At 40.7% G+C, this 13,692-nt stretch overlaps 1 protein-coding gene across 1 annotated transcript; it reads right to left on the minus strand.

The window, feature by feature from the left end:
* Window positions 1–625: 625 nt before the first annotated feature.
* Window positions 626–8,963, minus strand: LOC104460458 (phospholipid scramblase 1-like). Its single transcript, XM_010087661.1, has 8 exons — window positions 8,957–8,963; window positions 8,047–8,148; window positions 5,948–6,099; window positions 5,556–5,598; window positions 4,277–4,497; window positions 3,287–3,448; window positions 2,095–2,256; window positions 626–928 (listed from the first exon to the last, which is right to left on the minus strand). The coding sequence occupies exons 1-8, from the start codon at window positions 8,961–8,963 to the stop codon at window positions 869–871; spliced, it is 909 nt and encodes a 302-aa protein (XP_010085963.1). The 3' UTR covers window positions 626–868.
* Between the last annotated feature and the right edge of the window lie 4,729 nt (window positions 8,964–13,692).

Here is a 13,692-nt window from a genome sequence, read left to right on the forward strand (position 1 = left end):
CAATGGCACTCCTCTTTTCCTCTGCTTTTTGACTGGCCAGGAGCCATCAATACATTGAAAATACCAAACAAAAGGAATCTTTAGCAGAATTAGTATACAACTGAAAATATTGGCAAGGACCTCTTCCCATCGCTGGATCCCAAGAACTGTTATATGCACATGCTTCTGTGAAGCTGTGGTACGAAACTGCAACTTTAGCCATTGCTGGTACATTTAAATAAAGCCACAAATGCTAAGAACCAGACCTGCCATTTTCTGCACCTGCTTTTGGATGAAAACCAAGACCTTAAGTTTCAAAATAACCCCTATTCTGATACTAAGTTACACTAAAGGAGTTACATTTGACAGCAGATTTATCACCAGATTAATACAATTTTACAGTGGTTTCTGATAGTTCTGTTCACATAGATTACTTTGTTTTGAACATATACATTTGGTAAGAAGTTGGAAGCAACAGAATGTGAACACCAGGGTGAAACTACCAAAGAAGGATACACAGGAAAAGATCAAGACCTCTTTATTAGGCTCACTGCTTATATTAGTATTGAATATAGAATTAGTCCTCTTTTTAAGAATTAAAGTAACTAGAAGTATTTTTCAATTCTAAATTCATTGGAAAAAAAAAAAAAAAGGTTGCTATATATTTCTATAAATTATGGTATGGATCTGTACAGACAAAGGGTTCTTATTTGAATACTACAAATTGTTTACAGATTAAAAAAAAAAAAAGACTGTAAAGCTTTTAGTTTATAGAAATATAACTACAAGCACAAGATGTGCATTTCTCACATTCTTACTGGAGCTCTGCAATCCACTGGAAAGTTGGGAGGTTTATGTTCTTCCTCCTTCTGTATAAAAGTTCTAGATTTCATTGCCAAACTCCTGTTCGCTGGTTGTTATCAGCAGCATGCTCAAAAAACATGAAGTCCTAAGACGGAAACAAGAAGCAAAGAAAGCAAATACTTCTTAAATGTGTTTCTTCGTTCAGAGAGTTCCTGGTTGCTTTGCAAGGTATTCAAAGCACTTTCAGAAACCTCAAATTATGAGGTTTCTCACCCTCCCCCTCCCCCCACTACCTTGGTCTCTCAGAACATGAAACCAAAGAGAGAGAAAGAGGTAGTGAAAGACCTGCATGGAAATTAAATTATGACTAGCTGAAGCTATGCTTCCTTTACTCAGGATTCCTGCCCTGGCTTTGTTCAACCTGACTCAGTCTCTTCAATTTTACCTCAAACGAGTCCATCATTATGGTCACTGTCTTTAGTCTACATCTTGGGGCCCTATTTTCTGTGTCTGGAGTCCTGAGTTGTTTTTACTTCATGCACACAATAGCACACAAACACTCACAGCTAAGGAAAACCTGGTTCATGCACAGAGGATGATGAGAACTTTCCAAACTCAAGGTGCTCCACATGCCTCTTTCCTCCCCCCCCTTTGCATCCCTGCCAGCATGGAAGCAGTGCACTTTTTGAAATGGCACCTGATGCTGGATTGCACAGGTAAGTGGAAACAGAAGTGTGTCGCACACTGTTTTCACAGAGTAAAGTGAGCTGCATGGCAGTATTTGACATGGCAGAGTCAGAGTGTAGCCTCCACAGAAATGCCTCCCATTGGCAAAGACTCCTCTGAGAGCAATCCTGCTCATCTCAGCGCTTCACATACTTCCAGGAAGGAGAGTTGGGAGGAAGGGGCTGCAGCATTCAGCTGTCCAGTTCAGCAGCTCAGCAGGCTGCTCTGGTTTTGGATGGGTCTCTTGGCTATTGCCACTCCGCACTCTTCTGGTTTCACCATCAACATAAACACGCTTGTCTCTGCTAATTATATCTCCAAGGAGTCTTCCCTTTACAGGGTTTCTCAGTCCCATCACATAGGAAGCTCTCCTTAAATACAGTTAGCACTTCACGCAGTCTAGAATAAGCTTAGTATCTGAAATAATTATTTGTTGCCCTCCATGGTTAGTTTTAAACACAGGAAGTTCACAACAAGCTGTCACCCACTTCAAGTTGCTCAGAGTCAAATCCTTTACCAGCACAATTTTAACATAGAGACAATAAAGTCAGTTCATATTCAGGTATTAGCGAATGACAGACTTACGATAAGGAAGCAAGCACCGATCATGACAGCTTTCATTTTTACATCAAGGTCCATTGGGAATGTGATTCCAAAGTTATCTGCATCTGTAAATGCTTCTTTCAAAAACCCAGTCCACTGCTTAGAAATCCTCCCAACAGTAGCAGTCTCATCTATAGACTTCACCTAGTTTAATATAAAATTTAAAAAAATAAAATCTGTCATTCATAGTATTCCCAAATCCTTTTCATGATCGATCCATTTGAAAGCTTCAGATAGTGTTATTTGAATTAATGCAGTCACTGAATGCAACTGTTTGTACCAAAAGGCAACCTGACTGTCAGAAAGTAAGTCTTAAGTAGCACAGACATCACCTTAGTTCTAGCTTAATTATAACTCTGAGTTAAATGCTTTAATGGTGCTGGAAGACAGCTACTACACACAGGCACACACACTCTGCTGGAACGGGTGCCTTTTAGCCAGGAGAGTGAATTAGTTTCTCCTGTCATGTATCAGGAACTGCTCAAGTGAAAATTAAATAAATTACCTTCTTCTGTTCCAAAGTGGAGATTAGCCCTTTGTCAGCATTATGTTTCCTGAAGTTAGATCCAGTCTTCAGGGTCACATGAAAGACTAGACCCCCAAATAAAATGACACTAAATTTGCTTTAATAACTATCTGCAACATCATTTTCAATATTAAATGGTAGAGTAGTGTATCTACTACTTAATGTGTACTAAAATAATGATGCATTAATCACTGTTATTTTTAAGTGAAAGTTGTAACTATATTTTAGGTCTAAAGAATCTTGATTTACTTGGGCATTGAATGCTTATTAAAACTATTAAATATTGAAAATCATTTTAATAAATACCTGATACAGCTGAGAGTTACATTTTTTTGTTAAGGCCTAACATAATAGATTAAAAAAGATTTGGCTGATAAATATTTCAGTTAAGAGATGTGTGTGCAACCACAGGGAATCAGTCTCACTAATCACTGATGAGTGGCTTTAAGATGTAATTTCTGGAAGTTGTCTGTCTTATCTAGAGTAATCTAGATATCTAGAGAAGTGAGTTGATTATACTAGCATTTAAAGATTATGTACTAATTACTTAATATATACTACAGTTCAGATGACAGATAATTCAGGCAACAAACTATCAAACTACTATCTGAAAGAAGATACATACAAACAATTTTTGGCATTGCATACCTCAAAATTAATGTCCTCACAACAGCTGCAGACAACACATGGGCCAATAATTTTCAGTATATCCATTCTTTTCTCATCTTGAATGGTGAACTTTGGCAGGCAGGCATGCCAGTTCTGGACAACGTAACCAACTGGTGTTCCTGGAGGCGCCTGAACTTCCAGCTTCACAGGAAAAAAAAAAAAAAACTCCACATGAATGTTCATGCTTTGATATGCCTGTTAGACAAAACCCACACTAGCACAAAACCAAACAGAAGTTTTTTTTCCACAACGGTCTAGCTTTCCAATGCATGAAGCTGCATGGGGTTTTCTATGAACGTTTTCAGAAAACTGCCCACAAACTGTAGACCTCATATGCAACTTTTGCCTCCACTGAAAACAATAAGATATTCCTAAGGCTGTGGAGCACACAAGTTATGCATCTACAGTATAGAGATCAAAGTCTAGTGAAGAAAAGGCTGTGAGCATCCTGAAAGCATTCCGTGAAGACATAACAAGATGCAGCTACTACAAATCCCTCAGTAAGAGCTCTGAGTAGGCTCAGATTTGAGGTTTTAGAAGTTGCATCACCTCCTAATTATTTAATATTAAAAAAGCTCATCATCTCATGGGCTGAATTTCACTATAGCTTTCACAGCAGTAAAGTGAAAACTCTAGCTGTTATTTTATGAAAGCCATTGCCCAACTCTTACACTGCAAGTGCATCTCCAGCACAGATTTTGGCACTCAGCACAGGTTCCCTGACATGCTGTTGAATCAAATTTTTCATTACTGTAATCAGAAGCGGCCAGAGCGAATCTAAGTGTTGCAGCACACTTGCTGCTTCCCAGACTAGGGACTCCATCCACAAATCCTCCAGCTCTCTCCACACAACTTACAGGCAAAACCTGCCTTGGTTCAGCTCGCCTCCTGATTCAAGACAACCTCATCCTAAAACTGCACAGGTGGACCACGTGCCGCATGAAGGACGAGGGTGAGGGAGCAGCTCACCTCCTGCAAGCAGCAGGGAAAGCAGCACGAAGAGCACCGGAGGGGCCTGTGCAGCGTTATCACCTCGTGGCCCAGGTTGTCGATAATCCGGAGGGTGAAGGGTCGCGATGGCCCACAGCAGTTCCTGGTGCAGCAGTCCGTGTCCTCTGCTGCAAAGTACACCCTTTGCCCCAGCACATTCTTGATTTCGTATTTATTGTTTGTTTCAAAACCGGTCAAAACTGAAAAACAGGAACGGAACTGTTACATTTCTGAACTGCATCTGGTCAGCAAAGTCACCACGCTAACTCTAAAGCCACCCTTTGGGAAGGCAGGCCTTGCTCAAGTCTGGCAGAGGCAGCTGATGGTGAAGGGAGGGGTGGGAAAGGACCCCCGAGCAGAGCAGCCTGACGGAGAAGCTCAGGGAGGAGAAGCCACTGTGAACATGGCGATGGAGAAAGAGCTCAGAGATGTCCATCAGTCCCCTCCCACCAGACACGGACACCCACTGCCAGAGCAAGCACCGCAGTTATAAATCACACCGCATGGAAGATTCCCAGGGAAAATTAAAGAAACTTGTGAACTTGGTGTGAAGCAAGAAAAGGGCTCTAGAGGGCAGAAATACATTCAGAATGAGGCGGCCACAAAAAAAGCCTCACAGTGAAGATTCACAGCAGCACAAATAGAAAACAACAAGAGCCAGGACAGAAATTTTGATGAGTTTCTCTAAGTACTCTTTGAAGCATTATGGAAAGAAAATGCACAAGCTTTAGGTGTCAGCCGAGATGGATGGTCCATTTTATTTCTTCTGTTTGGAAGACCCTGACAACATGACTTTGATATTAAAGTGAACGGAATGAGGGGAGCAGAAGGAAAGCAGCTCAATTACCTAAGCAGCAGGATTACCTGGAAACAGGATCAGAGCTGCATGCCAGTCTACAGAATTAGATGGAATAAGAGAGGACAGAAAAGAAGGTCATTAAGTAGGGAAGAGAGTAAAGTAGAAATCATGAGAATGAATAACATGGGAAATGTGTGACTTCAGCTATAACTAGCTACCAAGATTATTCAGTCGCATTGCTACACATCTGTTAAGATACAGAACCTACTTAAAATACTCTGCCCTCCTATTTTCTCCTTCCTCTCCTCCACAACTTCTGCAGGAATTGAGACAGATAACAGTGAGGAAAGAGAAGAGTGACAATCCACCTTGAAAACATAGTGTCAAAGTAAGTCTGGTTTACTGTTCTTGGGATTATTAGATTTATGTATTTCTCTGTTATAAATACTTTTCACTTACCCTCAAGAAGTTCAATTTGCTGATGAATTAATATCTGGTCAATCTGTTTGTGGTTGAAAAATTAAACAGAACAAGTAGTTAACAAGTTGCAACCAAGAGAAATCTAGTTCTGAGCAGCATTGCTGTTTAATTTCAGAATCCAGATTTATGGATCAATACATTGTCTGGAGGCAGAACACCTAACAGTAAAGCTGTGGAAGTAGCTCATGTCCCCCCCCCCGCCCCACCCCCATCCTCTGTCAATTGAGCAGAACAGAGTTTCAGAGCACTGGAGCAGATGGCAGAAGTTGTACCCAAGGTACCCAGCTGCTTTTTTTTTAGCTTTTGCACAGATGCAGGCTGCTTCTCAGGTGAATATCTGTTCTTTGGGGAAGGAGGAAAGGTGCCGGTACCTGTGTGAGGTATTCCAGTCCAGGAGGGCAGTTGGGAAGAGGAGGAGGGACGGGCATCCAGATTGTCCCCTCCTTCATGATGGGCTGGTTCTGGATGGGTGGAAGAGGTCCAGGGGGGACCTGGAAGCCATAGCTCCCCGCACCTGCAACACCTGGTGCAGTAGGAGAGGTGCAGTTATGAAACTTAGATGTTGGAAAAGAATTGCCCACGGACCTTCAAAAGATTAATTTGTTTACTAGTTTGAACTATAAAGATCCTTATACCTACAATATATTTCAGTTATGGATAGTACAACTTTCATGAGGGAAGCTGCACTGGATTGGGATGTTCTAATTCCTCCAGACGAGACCAAACAAAATAAATAAATGCATCATTCTTGAATATAGCAGAAACTTTATTTACATAAAGATAGGCAATTTTAAAATTATAAATAAATAAATGAAGGTTATTTCTAATTAGAGAAGACAGGATACCTTAAGAGACATGAGAAGTATTGGCATTTACAAGTTGCCAGTTGAGCAAATGAGGAATTTTAAGACCAAGTTGCCTGGAATTATACTTTCTACATATGTGACAGGAAATGTCCTTTTAGCCAAGTTCATCTGCAGCTTTCAAACCAGATAACTGTGATCTAAACCCTGCACTCTCTTAATGGATTCTCTTTCAGAACTCAGGATATCCCCAACTCCTTCATGGCAGAGGTGTGTAGCAAAGCAGGAAACAGTTCCACATTTTATGAATGTCAGGTAAGTCTTCTCCAGCCAGCACTCAATAGGAAACACAAGCTCTCATGAAGCATGTCAAGGTCTAACTGCTCAGCACCCCACCAGATGGCACACGCAGCGCTGCCCCACGCCCACAACCCATCCCACGCCCCAGCTGTGAGCAGAACCCTATCTTTCCTGACAGGCAGATAAGGCCTTCAGTCTGATGCAGAGGGATTTTATATTTTACTCAGAAGCAAGCGCAACGCAGAAGCCACAAAGGACATTTATGTAGAGCTGTACGAAGACAAATAGTTCAAGAGCTGCTGACCTGTAGACTTATCTTTAGCCCAGCTCAGTTCAGCACCAATGTTTCACACTACGTTACAAAACATGGACTGTACCACGTGAAGGCTCATGCTGTGGCCATAAGCAGGGCAGTACCTCAGGTGACATAAACAGCTGTGGCTTAAAACTCATAGGTGGTAGGAACACTCACCCCAGAAAAGGACCCACCCTTACAGAATACAAATCACTTTTATATCTGAGCACCGTCTTTGCACACAAACTATCTACTGCTATATCACACAAGTGTGTGCACATAAAATTATTCCAAATGAGAAATGCTCCCGACCCTCCTCACACAGGTAGCACATGCCCATTCCTCGCGGAAGGCTCAGGGTACCTGCAGACCTCAGATTGCCTTGCCACAAGATGCACAAGCTTTAACCAGTGAACAGAACAGTAACTTAAGCCAAACTTTTAAAATTGTATCTATAACCTATGCTTTGAACCTGATCGTTTGATATTGCTCATTGTGATTTGGTTCTTCAGAAAGCAGTTGCCTGCACACAACAAGCTATTTATGAGTGCTGCACTTTGAATGTGGAGTAGAAAATAAGACAAAAGGGGAGAAAAGCAAATGAGTGGAAGTGTAAGGTATAACCACACGCAAAGTACAGCAACAGAGTAAGAAACAGGAACAGAACACATGGACCAGCAGAACTGCAAGAGGAAAACAATTCTTCAGTTGATTTCTAGAGAAAATACAGTGAAATACTGAAATAACATGTTAATTAAAAAATCTGATCGTCAGCAAGAAGTTGCCACACATTAATTACTTTGCATTGGTAATACCTCCATAACAAACTTAACACAGTGACCACTGAGGAACATCCAATATTTTTAACTTCTACCACTATTGGTACTGCTTAGCCCATTCTAACATGTCACACCAAGAAGGAAAGAAGATGACTTTTCAGCAAAACATATATTAACAGAAACTACAGGATTAACAGCAGAAAAGTAAATCAGAGACAGTCACTCTCATGAAACCTTCTACTTCCCATGCTTATTTCCTAATGCTATAGCTGATCTGTAGCCAAGCAACCTACCTTGGTAAGTCCCGGGTGCATGCTGAGGGTAGCCATAGGGGACTTGACTTCCTGGTGCATAGTTAGTGTTTGAAAATCCAAATGCTGGTGCAGGCGTATGTGCTGGAAGAACGGAACACACACTTTGAGTATTGCTCATTTCCTCCTACCCTGAGGTGAAAGACCCCAACATTGCCTGCTTTTCCAGAGTATACACATCACAAAATTAAGCAGCTGTTTTCTGTATAGCAAAAAACTGTATAACAAGCTTGTATTTATGCACAATATGTATATTAAACATCAGTATAACTTACAGGAGTTCTTATCCTTAAAAATGTAGGAAAAAAAAAAAGGCAGGTATTGCATATGATGTCATGAAGAATCATTTATCTTGGAAGGGACCTTTGAGATCATGTAGTCCAATCCCTGCTCACGCAGGGTCAGCTCACTCTCTGTGCGGACCAGAGGTGCCTTTGTTTATTTATATTTAGAAGGAGGTTTTAATTCAAAGAATTGCCAGGGAACTGACAGGCTGCCCTCCTATACAGAACAGACATTCTCCTCTATATAAAACATTTTCTCCCAATTTCTTCAAGTTAGGACTATACCAATGCCTCACCAGCAGACTCAGAGGGTTACAGATTTAAAAACATTTACCAAGTTTAGTTTGCAAGCAGAAATAACTTGAATTTCAAGATTATTTATTTATTTGATTTAACTTCAGAAATCAAGATCTGAAAATGTAAGCTATATATTTTGTAAATGATTCCATTTTAAAATGTCGATAATTTCAATTTTAAACATTCATACATATTTCACAAAATTAGAGGGTAAACTACTAGCTAAGCTAATATTGCTTGAATACTTTGGAAGGACCCATATTACCTTTAAAATTAGCAAAAGATGACATGTTCATTTATATTTTACTCACCTTGCATTGCCGTGGATCTGCTTATAATTGTTCTGCAAAAGAATATTTTTATTTCATGGGGTTTTTTTTAATATATAATTTCCCACAAGAGTTATTCAGAGTTCTCTACTCCTGATAAAAGATACTTGCCTGTCTAAACCTATGGGAAAGCTGAATTACAAATTAAAGATAAAGTAACATTAAATACCTCAGCTTCCTGCTAGACTATGTCTCCACCACAACATAAGTCTGAACTATCTATGCCTGCATTCACTCTTTGAGTATCCCAAAACCGTCCTCAAGTCAGAGGAAAGCACCAGGATGTGCAGTTATTTCACTGCAGCACAGGACTCCGTTGTGCAGCTATTTAGAAACATCATGCAATTCACATGAACAAATTACTCCAGTAATTTCAGAGCAACTGGTTTAGTGTATTGATGTTGACTACAAAACCTGCTTGGGTAAATCCTGGAGCAGCTGTGACGCCATGCTACCACCTATTCAGTTCTCTATGCCATTCCGCTTCTGGAGTGGTACTAGTAATCACATATGCTGGTTTTGTCTCCACACGATAATAAAGGATGACCTCGCACAGGCGAGTGGGCTTCCACAGCAGAATTCACAGGTGAAAGGGCCAACTGCTTGTCCTTTTCTTTCTACTCTTCCAGTGTTGTCAAAAGGAGTTACAAAAAAAAAAAAGCAGAAAGAACATTTACTGATGCCAGCATCAGCCTTAAGAGATACTCCTGTTGGTCTCTGAAGTAACGAGAGAAGCAAGACAGTGGCAGCAACTTCTATTGAAGACAGAGGTCCAAAGCAGCCAGGAGATCCATAAGTAGAAGTATAAAAAAGAATGGTATAGGAGGTCCTTTTAATAGGATCAGAAGCTTTAAAATAAACAATAAACCTAGTTATTCCTTAAAAAGAATGCAGTTCAAGTTAAACTAGTAATATATTTTGTCTGTTATTGTTCTTCCAATGAGTTCAGTTCAGTGAAGATGGTTATTCAAAGCTCAGAAATTGAAACCGAAAGCAGTTCCTGTTTTTTACTGCTAGAGTAAAAGCAGAAGTCACAGGAGGAGTCACTTGCCAACTCATACACAACATCCTCTTCGTTTAGAACTTGGTCTTAAAGTGTTCCTTTTTTTAATACATTTTTTCTTCTACTTTATTACCTTTACTAACAAAACCACCATCCTGTTTTATGTACTTCAATTGGATTCTGCTTTCCATATGAATACAGGTTAAAAAAAGTAATAGGAAATTATTTAAAATTATACATCTAATTTAAAAATCTGAAAGAACACATTCAAACTACATAACTTAAACCTTGTTCTTGCAGTTGACAATGTAGAGTGACAAGTTTAATATATGACCATACTAAAATATGTTGACAAAACTACCAGCTTGCAGGAACAGCACAAATTAAAGATCATTAAAAAAATGTTATCTAAACTAGCAAAAGCTCAGTTTACCAGTTTCGACTGTGAGATGTTCCAGCTCCCTGAACTTCAGTGAAATACTGAGAATTACAACTGAATCCTTTGGTAAAGGGAGAGTAAAGACAGAATCATATGATTTCTTTAAAAGAAAGTCTTTATAGAGCCCCAGAATCTTTTTTTCTCCCCACAACCACATGTCACTGTGTGATCTAGGATTTAGAAAATGTTGATATGCTCTACAGCTAGAAAAGCAACAAATCTTTTACAAAGTTCAACTCCCATTTCATCAGACATGATGCTAAAGAAAATAGTTAAGATTATTTATTAAAACTGTCTCTTCTATTGCTTTTTATCTAGGCTCCTTCTACCACCACTAATTACCAAGATTAACACACTGTTAGTCATGCCCTGCTTTTCTTCTGAATAATTTCTAAAGATTGTGAAATAACATAAGATTCTGAAATACGAAAGGAACAAGGAACAAAACCTCTCTTTTGTCAACCTTTCTATTGCACAATATATTGTTCAGCCACATTGTTATCCATGGGGAAATTACCATCTGGTGAAACCTCAGTCAAGAAAAAGTAGTAACGGGAAGAGCAGTCACTTAGGAGTGTGTTGGTTCCAACTGCCTGGGTTACACAAAGCAACGATTTGAAGCCTTCATTTTAATTTCAGTTTAATAAAATTAGACTTCACACGGGAACAATCACTGAAATGTTACTTAGCACGGAAAAGGTATTCGCATTTAGCTCCCACTAACACAAAAGAGATAGATTGCTATTTCTTTGTAATTGAGTTAAAATTCCACAGAATTAAAGAAAAAAAAAAAAAAAGTGCTTCAGCAAGTAGATGTCCATTACTGAATTAATTTTGGTTCAACAAAAACAGTAACTGCATGAATCCCTTGTGTTACGCTGGCCACATGCTGCAACCTGAATTCACAACACAAATCGAGAATAAGTTGTATTGGAGTGAATAAGCTGGCCACGGTGTTCCAGAAGAAGCGGCTGTATATCTTTGTGTACATCTTATAAAAACCTTTACAAGGCCCTGAGCAATCTTATCTAAACTTGAATCTAGGCTGCCCTTAAGCAGATGAACGGACCGAATGACCTTCAAAGGTTATCCTTTCGAACCTAAATTATGCTAGGATTATCAGGGTCCTTCACTTTTTACTACATTACCTGAGGTATTTGCTGGTCAAACATTCCCCAAAATCCCCCAGCTGGAGTGTTGAAGGGTGAGAGAAGGGGGGCAGGCACCGGCTCCAGCACCTTGCCCCTCACTGGGGCTATTCTGGGTTAGAGCTCTGCAAGGGAGCCTGCGCTGGGAAAAGCCGCCAAGTTTTGCCCTTTCCTGACAGATTCCTGTAATAACTCATAGCTCTGGGTCTACTCTCCCAAAGGGAGTACAGAGGAGACACAAATATCCTTTCTCCTCTGGAGGAGGGGTTGTACCTAGGTTCAGCTCTACACAAGGAAAAGCAGAAGTGGTTTTGCTGTCAGAAAAGAAGCACCGGGGGAACCGGTCATGCTTCATGTGAAGCGGCTGTCTGGTAACAAATGACCCTTATACAATACAGTCTGGATGGTCTGAGGTCCCCCCACCACGCCTGTGCGCTGGGAGTGGGAACGGCGGGCACTGCCAGCTGCCTCTCCTGAAACACGACTTGAACCCCACAGCATGGCTCCCAACCTCAACCACCGCAACATAGAGAGGAAACGACAGGAGAAGAACTGCCCACACACACACAAAACAGTCCTTCAACTGCCAGGAGCAGCCGTTCAGCTGGGGGTTAGCAAGCTGACAGCAGACCCCCCACGCCTCATTTGTTGTACTGCTCACAAGAAAAAGGAATTCATATCAAGAAATCTCATTTTTCATACCTTGTCCCTATATGTTGTACTCTCTAGAATCCGTATTGCCAGCCTTCCTCCTCATCCACAGGAGTTCCCAGACTTTTTCCCTTTGCTCTCAGCAGTAGCAGCCAACTGCTGCGACAGCCTAAACCCTCTCACCCAGCACCAGCACACCCAACCAGTTCCTCACTTTCTCGAATCATTACTTAAATGTGTAACACGGAAGCAACCCTCAGAGACCTCTAGGTGCCCAGGCACAGTGGTTTTTTCCCCCTTGAGGAGTTTTGAGCCTGGGGACTTAAGGGCAGACAAAAGCTTTTGGAAAGGAAATAGAGGAAATACTGTTTCCAAAGGAAGTAATAACAAAACCGTTCTAGTTCAGAGAACAATAAGGAAATAACATCCCTAGATTATTCCTTTTTAAGGAACACCCATGTTTCTTCTCAGTCACTTTCTCATTTTTAAAACTCCGTTACACTGCTACATCTCTCTTACCCAGATGCATGTCAGTAGATACTCTGCAACTGATTTAGAGATACCTTAATGTAGCTAACTACAGAGCTTCCGGGTTTTAGCAGAAAAACAGTACACTAGTATGACAACCAGTTTCGTTTCTTATCCAGCTCACTAAAACACTGCCAAGAGCATATTAACGTAAGCATCCAAGCACAAACATCACGTATGCTGCCATTTAAATACCAAGCCAGGCCCTTTTCAAGAAGGTTTATGATTCAAAAAGACAGACTTAGAAAGCCAAATAGCTGAGGCATGCTATTAACTAGCTTTGTTGCACTTTGTTTCATCATGACGTTATATTAGACTATATAGCCACTGGATTTTAACCTTGACTGTTAGAGAAAGAGTATGCTTAAAAATAATCTACTTGATCTAATTAAACAGGTTATTTTCTGCTGAAGCTAACAAAATAGCCTTCAGAGAAGGAAAGAAATGAGCTACAAGTTGACATGAAATTATTTTATTCTGATGCAGTAAGGTACCCCTTCCCCTTACATAGACATCTTTCCTGAAACCTGGGAGTCCCAACACCTAAGAGTCAAAAAGACGCCCAAATCACACACTGGGTATCCAGCCTGGCTGAGATGAGGGCACATCTCCAGCTGCCGGGTGACAGGACCAGCATCATCTGAGCCGAGCCATGCCTGCTGCTGTCGGCTCTCCGAGCAGGGCTCTCCCCGGACAGCCTCGGCAGCAAGATCTTCCCTTAAACCAGTCTTTGCAAGCTAATTACTTTGCTAAAGAGAGATATTTTCCAACGTAACACACAGTCCCCAACTGGAAAACGTGTCCCGTCCGATCATTGGGTCCTTTTCCCAGCCCTTCTCATGCCGAAGCATCCTTGTGATGAAAAAAAAGATACCTGCAATGACCACCTGCCAGAAATCACATACGGAAAAGATACTTAAGAGTCAGTGCAAAAAAATACCCGAAATTC

Source organism: Pterocles gutturalis, unplaced genomic scaffold (genome assembly GCF_000699245.1).
Source record: "Pterocles gutturalis isolate BGI_N339 unplaced genomic scaffold, ASM69924v1 scaffold20931, whole genome shotgun sequence".
NCBI classification, from domain to species: domain Eukaryota; kingdom Metazoa; phylum Chordata; class Aves; order Pterocliformes; family Pteroclidae; genus Pterocles; species Pterocles gutturalis.

Coding starts and splice junctions, on each gene's coding strand:
- LOC104460458 (XM_010087661.1), bottom strand. Junction 5,599..5,947: donor GACTGGAATACCTCACACAG/GTACCGGCACCT, acceptor AACCACAAACAG/ATTGACCAGATATTAATTCA. Junction 2,257..3,286: donor GTGAGGACATTAATTTTGAG/GTATGCAATGCC, acceptor ATATTAAACTAG/GTGAAGTCTATAGATGAGAC.